The 9,105-nt window shown below is 60.6% G+C and overlaps 1 protein-coding gene across 1 annotated transcript; it reads left to right on the forward strand.

The window, feature by feature from the left end:
* The first annotated feature begins 243 nt into the window (after positions 1-243).
* MYMK (myomaker, myoblast fusion factor) lies at positions 244-8,493 on the forward strand. The gene is made up of 5 exons (XM_065879714.1): positions 244-378; positions 3,973-4,087; positions 4,946-5,094; positions 7,600-7,716; positions 8,344-8,493. The coding sequence occupies exons 1-5, from the start codon at positions 244-246 to the stop codon at positions 8,491-8,493; spliced, it is 666 nt and encodes a 221-aa protein (XP_065735786.1).
* Positions 8,494-9,105: the final 612 nt, after the last annotated feature.

The following is a 9,105-nucleotide window of genomic DNA, read 5'->3' on the forward strand; positions in this document are numbered from 1 at the left end:
GGACAACTCTGACCTATCCAAAAAAAAAAAAAAAATCAGAGACAAGTGCTGATCACATGGTACATCAGCTGTTGAACCCTCTCCACGTGCTCCTGGACACGTGTGCGCACACCCCTGCCTCTCTTCAGGGCATTTAAACCACAGCTGCCACCGGAGCCCCTGGTGCAAGGAGCGGGCCTTCTCCCTTTCGCTTTTCTGCCCTGGAGACCCGGGAGGCCTGCACCTACCTCTCCCCCCCAGCCCATGGGGACTCTGGTGGCCAAACTGCTCCTACCCACACTCAGCAGCCTGGTCTTCCTCCCCACGGTCAGCATTGCTGCCAAGAGGCAGTTCCACATGGAGGCCATGGTCTACCTCTTCACCATGTTCTTTGTGGCGGTAAGTCCGGGGCCCTGGGGATAGGACCCACCCGGGGGCCCTCCCAGAGACGGAGGACAGGGGCTGTCTTTCCACCACTTTGCTGTATCGGGTGATGAAGAAAAGTGATGATGGGGAGGTGGAGGAAAGAGCCCAGAGACCAGGAGAGAGGGCTGTGGGCCCCCCTTCACCTTCCTGGACCTCAGTTTCCCCAGCTGTGGCAGGAAGTCACTCTGGGATTGGTGTGTGCGAGACCAAGCCCACAGTGTGCCAGGGACAAGCCCCTCCAAGATCCCCCTTTTCTTGCCAACCACCCAAGGCTCCTCCTGGCTCCAGCTCCCCTCTTCACCCCCGCCCCCCACCACGACTCTCCCTGGTACTCCAGGCCCAGGAGGGGGCTCGCAGGGCTCAGGGAACGTGTAGGGCCGGGGGAATCTGGTTCCAGGATTCTGCAGCTGGCCTCAGTTCAGCAGGGCCTGCTCACGTCGGCTTGTCTCTCCTTCTTGGGGCCTACGTCTCTCTCTGAGTCCTTCTTTCTCTTTCTATTTATATGTCTGGCTGTCTGTCTCTCTCTCTCTCTCTGTCCCCCTCCCCCGTCTCCCTGTGGGTCTCTTTCCCTCTGTGTTTCTCATACTGGCTCGCTCTGTGTCTGGTTCTCTCTGGATTTCTGGAGCCATATCCTCACGGAATTTACTCTCTTTGTAAATTTCTTGGTGTCCGTCCCTAGCTTTGTTGCCCTCGTGTGTCTCTCTGGCCCTGTCTATCCATCCCTCTAGCTTCTGTCTGTCTGTCTACCTACCTATCTATGACCTATCTCTCTAATCCGTCATCTATACCTATATCTAATCAATCACCTCCCTACCTGACTCATTAGCCAGCCATCCACCATCTCTCTACATCTTAGTGCCTTCCTGCCTCCCTGTCTGTGAGCCTCTGAGGCTCCTTCCACCCACCCTTGCCGCTGGACCCCCAGAGGGGCCCCACTCTCTTTTCCTCCATCATCTTCCATCAGACCCAGCCTTGGTTTAAACCCAACTCCCTGATGAAGCGTGCTCGGGGAAGGTGAGGGTTCCCGGACTCCGTGTGGCAGTGCCAGCCGTGCGTGGGCCCCCCTCAACCCCGGGCAGCAGGGCCTCCCCGGGCAGCAGGGCCTCCCGGCTCCTTCAAGGAATCTTGTCGAAAGCCATTTCATTTGCTGCTCACGGGACCCCAGCTTGGGTGAGGGCCAGGAGGTCTGCCCGGCAGATGAGGAACCAGAGCCGGGCAGACAGGGGGCTTCTCTGTGGGTACAAGGGCCCAGGGCCGGGGAGAGGAGCCGGGGTCTTGTCCTCCAGGCCCATGTTGGACCCCGCCCCCGAAACCACAGTCACCGCCAGGCCACCCCTCCCCACCGGGACTGAGCTGACCCCACAGCTGCCTCTGCGGCTGGCCTCAGAGGCCCACCCCGCCCTGCCCCGCCCAGCCAGAGTGGCAGGGACAGCTGCGTCCGGCGACAAGTGTGCCCGGCCTAAAGACACAATCAGGCCCCTTCTCCCAGAGCCCCCAGCGGCATCATCGCCACTTCTGCCTCCTGTGTGGAGTCTTCTGTGTTCCCACCGGGACCGTCCTGTGACAGCTGCTGGACCCGTGCTGCGTGTCGTGTCGCATGGAGTCCCCTGGCCCACCCCACGGAGCAGGGGCTCTCGTCCCCGTTTGACAGGGGCCCTCCACCCCAGCCCTAGGGGCAGTCCGCCGCTTGTCAGAGCTCACGGCCGGGACCTGCCAGGCCGGCCTCCGGAAGCCGCACCCTCTCCTGCCAGGCATCCAGCCACCTGCCCCCCGTGCCCCCGACCAGCGCCGCGCAGAGCCAGGTCTGCTCGGTCGGAAGAGGGAGGGAGACCTCGCGGGCACAGAGGCTGAGGGCCCACTGCTGCTTCGCCCTGATCCTTGGCAGGTGGTTCCCCCCTGAGTCTCCAGCAGGGGTGAACCGAGGGCCTGGGGGGAAAAGCCCCTCCTGGGCCAGCTCTCCTTCAAACCGCTCCAAAGCCTCCCTGACGCTGCATTCACAGGCAAACACTTGGCCGATTGTAAGCCAGCTCTAGGCTGGGACGAGGCGGGTGACAGGGCACAGACCGCGTCCAGAATCTCAGAGTGATTAAGCCTTTAATCGTACATCGCGATCTGTGCTATGCAAGAGAGACAATGGGTACAGAGACAGCAGGGCTCAGCTGGGGGTGGAGGAGAAGTAGTTCTGGAAGGAGCCGGAGGGCAGGAGAAGAGAATCCATGTCACTCACAGGGCCTGGCTCTGCCTGCCGGAGCCATGGGGAACAAGTGTTCTTCTCCCTCCTCTATCCTGGAGATGTGAGCACCTTGATCATGCCCCACCTGAAGCTTCTCTTTGCTGAGCTAAACAGTCATATCCACCGCCTGATTCCTTCCCTCCAACCTGTTCTTTGCCAGTGGCACTTCAAAGGGTGCAGCTTCCGAAGCTCAGCACAGCTCTCTGCGGGGGGGGGGGGGGGGGGATCTGACCAGACAGAGAGGAGCAGTACCGTGTCCTCCCCTGTTCTGGACGCTACATCTCTGTTAATGCCTCCTCGATGCACCTTAGCTTTAGTTCACATGAAGTTGCAGCCAGTGGAAGCTCTAAATCGACCTCAACTTGCTCAACTCACCAGATGACCCAGGGCTCTCACCACCCCTGCTCTCACCGTAGCATCCCTGGCACCTCCAGATGTGGGCTGCTGTCCTGCACGCCTCTCCATCCAGCTGAGCTGGGCTAACCAAGCGTCGACTGTGCTGGGCTCCAAGCTTGTTTATGCCCTTGAGCTTGTCAAAATAATTACATCATGTCATTAAATATTACTTAAAATGATGAAATGTGTAAGCGAAAGGAGACGGTTGTCCAGAAATAAGTTGACAGCTTTGAAAATACAGACATTTTGCTTTAAAATTGCTATTAAATTAGGTATCTGGCAGACAACTATAGGAGTGTGGGGGAGGAAGGAGGGCAAGGAGGATGCTGCTTTCAGCACCTGCCCGGGGCGGGGGGGGGGAGGGGGGGGCGGGGGGGGGTGTCTCTGCGATCTGTCCTCACTTTAGAGAAAAAAACTGAGGGCTGCCGGCGGGTGGTTCTCAAAGCGGGCTCCCTTCTGGCGGCATCCCGAGATCAGCCCGAGACCCTCTTAAAGAAACAAACCTCCGACCCCCAACCCCGACCTGCTGAGGGGGCAACCCACAGGGCAGGCTCAGGCACCTGAGTCTTCGCAAGCCCCCCAGGGCTTCAGATGCCTGGTGGTCAGAGGGGTAAATTGTGGGAGAGAAGGCCCCACTGGCCCGTGCAGGGCAGAGCGGTACCCAAGGAAAAAGGCTCCAGCCTCAGCAGACCTGGATGTTGAGGGAATATGTAGATCACACGGGAGGGTCCTCACCTCGGCGGGCTTCATCCGCAAGACCCTGTGGGGGAGTAGTCCACTGCGTCCCCATGTTTCAGATGGGAAGAGAGCCGTGGGGCCATTCAGTGACTTGCCCGAGGTCCCAGCTCATGGGGCTGTGGCTCGGGGCCCAGGCACGGCCCCGGGGCTCCAGAGCTCTCCTCTCCCTGCTGAGCGACCGTCTGTGGGTTTCCCGGCAGCTCTACCACGCCTGCAATGGGCCCGGCCTGTCGGTTCTCTGTTTCCTGCGCCACGACATCCTGGAGTACTTCAGCGTCTACGGGACGGCCCTGAGCATGTGGGTGTCACTGATGGGTGAGTGGCCGCCCCCGGTAGCCCAGCCCCGCGCCGGGGACCTGGGGCCCCGCCACCCGCCCTGCACTCAGCCAGCCGAGCCCGCCGACCGCCTCCCAGCCACCTCTCTCATCTCTGAGAACCTCCTTCCTTACCCGGAGGTTCAGAGTGGTGCTCAGTCTGTGAAAAGGTAGACGCAGCACTTAAGTGCCTTGATTCCCACTTTCCGTAACCTTTTAAAATCGCACATTTAGCAAAGGCTCGTTTTGACAGGCTGAGCAGAGGCGTACAGAGGAAAAAAGGAAGCGCTCGGCCCCCTCCTTTGCCCCCGGAGAGCAGCCACTTGTAGTTCAGGGTCTGCGCCCCCAAGACTGTTCTCGAGGCTCACACACAATTTTTAGCTCAGGTCTTCATGAAGATGGGACCATTCAAAACCACGTGGTTCTGAGACCGTTCTTCACTTACTGTGGACTCGCGGCGACGTCGGGACGCACGGTCCCCATTAGACGGCGGGACTTCCTGCTACGGGCGCAGGCCCGTGAGGGACCCAAATCTTTCTCGTGTCCTAGCTGTGGTCTTCGTGTCTTCGTCCCAGTGGTCCCGTGGGAGAGATTCCTTCCCGGACACCACCCGTTGATCTCTGTGTTAGAGCAGCTTCCTGCCAGCCTAACCCGGGCTGCTCTGTCCACGGGAAGGCAGCAGTCAGCTTGTCCTTTAAAATCAGCTGCGATTCAGACCTGGCGGGGCCCAGGCTGGGCCACGGGGTCTCCCTGGCGGAGGGGACACCACACCCGGACCCCAAAGGGAGGGCCTCTGGGAGAGCAGCGGCCAGGAGGGGCACGGGAGGCCCCTCACCTCACCCGGCTCTCTCCCTGGCAGCACTGGCCGACTTCGATGAGCCCAAGCGGTCGGCTTTAGTGATGTTTGGCGTCCTGACCATCGCTGTGCGGATCTACCATGACCGCTGGGGCTACGGGGTGTACTCGGGCCCCATCGGCACAGCCGTCCTCATCATCGCGGCCAAGTGGGTACGTACTGTGCGAGCCCTACGGTCAGGGGCACCCTCCCCTGACGGTGACTCCTCCCCCTTGGGGTCTCCATCTACCTCCCGCCACGTGGGTTGGCAGGCTGGACACGGGGCCTCAGCTGACACATAGAAAATGACCGTCGGGTGCCCCAGCCATGCAAACCTGGTTTGTTTTACGTCTGTACTCACTAGCTCTGGACCTGACCCCAGTTACTTCACCTCTCTGCCTCAGTTTCCGTATCTGTAAAGTGGGTGTTACAGTCCAGTACTGACCTCATAGGGCTGGTTCTTAGACTAACTGAGGTAATGCACTTAAGGACTGGCACGGAACCTGGCTTCTAATGTGCCGAGCTATTTATTATTGCCATGATTATTATTATTGAAGAGAATGGCTGGTTTAGAGAAGCAGTATCAATCGGAAGTGGCCTGGGTTAATCTGGGAAGATGTCCTGGAGGGGCTGAGGCTTGAGCCCGGTTCAGATGAAGAGGGAGGACGTGTGTGAGGCCGACCGGAAGGTGGAGCTGCTCGTGGGCATGGAAGCAGGCTGAGCCAGACTGATGGCCCTTGGCTGGGCACCCAGGGGCCTGGCACCACGAGGACTTCTACACGTGGTCCTCAGGCCTCCCTGCACCCTCTGTCATAACAAGGCCCTCCTGGCTGCAAGGACTGAAACCCACTCAGACCAGCCCAAGTGAAAGAGGGATGCTCCGGCAGGGTGCTCCCAGGCGTACTTCCTGGGCCCCCAGGGCAGGGAAGGAGCTGAGCCTCGCGGGGACCAGAACAAAGCCCTGGGAAGCAGGAGGGCGGTTCTCAGGGGAAAGAGGTCGGGGCTGGGCAGCTGGTGCAGAAGGTGCAGACCGGGGAGGGAAAATAAAGCTCTGGTGGCGAGCGTTCCAAACTCGCCCCACTCCTCTCTCCGCCCAGAGAGCGGAGGATTTAGTCTGCCAGTTGGTTGGTGAAGAGACCAAGGCTCAGAGGTCAGCATTTTAACAAGATGTCACGGCAGGACAAGCGTGAGGCCAGGTCCTGACTCCAAGCAGAAGGGCAGGAGCCTTTTTCTCACCACATCTTGGGGAAGCCAAGCTGGCCCCGCGCTGACCCAGGAGGCCCCTCGGAGAGGGGCGGAAGTGTGCTGGGGTCTGACTTGTCTGGACCAGGAAGGGCCACGTTAATTAACATTCTGGAATGCGTAAACACAGAGCGCTCTCCGTGCTGATAATTCGCTCCCTCCCTGGCAGGAAGTGGGATAAAGGCTCCCGAGTTGTGCCCTGGAAGGCCGCTCCTCCAGCAGACCTTGGCCTGGGCTGGATTCTAATTAGCCAGAAGAGCGGTCACTCGCCAGTGTCCCCACGAAGCACCACAGGAACCGAGAGGGCTTCCTGGCTGCCTGCATCTGGGGCTCAAATGGTGTTTTCTAGACCATTAAATGTGGAGTTGATTTTGGCTTTTCAAGGACAGTTGTTTCCTGGAATGAGGGCTGAGTTTTTCTCGCGGAGGCCTGCCCCTTCTTGAGCAACTCTCAGGGACAGGAAGTGGAGAGAGATGGGTGAAGGGGCTGCGGAGCAGGGCCCGGGTGCCACCTGGGGCAGGATTGGCTGGAGGACAGCTTCCGGGCCTCAGCCGGCTGCCCCCAGAGTCACGCTCCCCTAGCTGCACCCACACACCACCCGTGACATTGCAGGTCCTGATTCCTCACCAGCAATGGGAAATTTCAGAAAACTGAAAAATCAGGCATCGTTTCAGAATTCATTCGGTGACGAAACCTGCCCTGACCCAGCATGAAGCCACTCGTGGTCTCTGTGTGATCCGCTGGCAGGGGGGGAGCGGGGGGGGGCAGTGCAATTATGGGGAGCTGCCCCACCCGCCTGGGCATCCACCGTCCACGATGTGTGCGACCGTTTACCTTGCTGAAATCCAAAACATCCTGTGTGCTGAAAGGCCTTGGCCCCGAAGGTTTGGGTTTTCAGGATGTGGACCCGCACTTACGTCACCTTTTTAGTGTATGTGAACCCACGCGTTTCCACTCCTACTTGAGCCTTACTCTAGGTATCAGCATATGAGGAATGGCAGGTTCCACACGCCGGTCGGGTGTGTCTAGTAAATGCTACGATGAGTCTGTCGACTCTGAAAGTGACTGGAGGTCTCGCAGGGTTGGCCGCACTCATCTCCCACCCGCCACAGCCACGCCGGCGGGCAGGTCCCACACCGCCAATACCCCTTTGCTGTAGATAACCACGTGTCTGGTCCCCTCGGGTTCTCCTCTGGCTGGAAAGGGTGGCCTTCTTTCACCCCAAGAGGCAGACGGGGCAGGGGGTCCTTGTGGGGTCAAAATGCCCAGGGCGTCCACGGCCCGATCACCCAGGCGGGGTCTCCCTTGGGTCCTGCAGCCGTTGGGCCAGATGCGTCCAGGCCTCTCCCTGAGCCCCATCTCCCACCTGAGGATGCCAGGGTGCAGGTGCCCAAGGCTGTGGACTGAGAGTGTTCCTCTGGCCCCTCTCCCCGCAGCTGCAGCAGATGAAGGAGACGAGGCGCCTGTATCCTGACAAGAGCGTGTACACCCAGCAGATAGGCCCCGGCCTCTGCTTTGGGGCCCTGGCTCTCATGCTGCGCTTCTTCTTTGAGGTACCTGGCGGGGGACTGGGAAGCAGCCCACCCACGAGGGCTCCGGTCAGCAGGTCAGCACCAGCCTGCTTGGCCGGGTGCCGAACGGGGCCGCGCCCCTCCCGGGGGCTCCAGCAGCGCCCCACTCGTGCACCTCCCTCCAGTCACGGTCTGGTCTTTCCCTGGCACCCCTGGCATCGCGGGGCTGTGTCGGGGGGGTCAGTACAGAGGGCTTGCATCTGATGAGGTGCACAGCCCGGAAGGGGGCACACCTGGAGGAGGGAGGGAGAGGGGAGACGGGGCGGAGGGATGTGCTGGGGGAGGGGGGAGGGAGGAGCCCCAGCCGCATCATCAAAGGCCCAGTGAATCGGCGCAGACCTTCGGTGATCTAGGGGTTTGGTGGAGGGAAAGGCCACCACGGGCTGGATGGTGAAGGGAGGCTTCTTGGAGGAGGGGACTTGGCCAGACTCCCGAGGACAAGCCAGGGGGTTGGGGAGGAGCCCCTGTTACTGGCAGGTGCCATGTCACGCCAGGCCTGCAGCCGAGGCACAGAGCTGAGGACCCAGGGTGGGGCAGGGGCCGTGGGAGGGAAGCTGGGCTTCAGGGCGGGGGCTGAGGCCGCAGACCGGTCCTCCGTCTCCCCTGCAGGACTGGGATTACACCTACGTCCACAGCTTCTACCACTGTGCCCTGGCCATGGCCTTCGTCCTGCTGCTGCCCAAGGTCAACAAGAAGGCTGGAAGCGCGGGGCCCCCCGCCAAGCTGCACTGCTCCACCCTCTGCTGTGCTTGTATCTAACTGTGCATCCCCGGCTCCAGGCCCCTGCCCTGCCCCATCCCAGGCCTGGCGAGAGGCCTCCGTCCTTCCCGACCTGGAGAAACGCCCCTCCTCAGATCCTGAGAAGTCTCCAGGGCTGTGGGAAGCACCCCACTGAGTGCCTTCTTGAGAATCCACTTCTTAGGTTTCTACTGGGTACAAAGCACCATGCTGGAAAGAAAAGAACTTTCTCCCTTCTCCTAGGCCGAGGTCCTGACGAGTGGGTATGTCTGCAGAACCCTGGAGCCAGCGTCTGTCCTCCCCGCCTCTTCGCCCAGTCCCAGCCCCAAGGGGGTCTGCCGCCACCCAAGTCCCGTGTGCTCCCCACGCCGTCTGTCTTCCCTTGGAAACAGGGATTCCCACCCCTGACCTATGCCCTCAGGCTCAGCGCGCCAGGGCCAGCGGGGCCACTCTGTCCCCGGCCCAGGCCTGCCTGCCCCTTGGCGTCCCTCCAGCCAGGTCCCTGAATCAAGCATTTCCATGTACTGAACGTCCAAGCTCTTCGCACTCGTCATTTCATCTGATTCTCAAAACAAGTCAGGGATGATGGCATATTCGAGGCCCGGAGCTGGAGAGTGCAGAGCTGGACCCCAG

Source organism: Phocoena phocoena, chromosome 6 (assembly GCF_963924675.1).
Source record: "Phocoena phocoena chromosome 6, mPhoPho1.1, whole genome shotgun sequence".
Taxonomy (NCBI): Eukaryota; Metazoa; Chordata; class Mammalia; order Artiodactyla; family Phocoenidae; genus Phocoena; species Phocoena phocoena.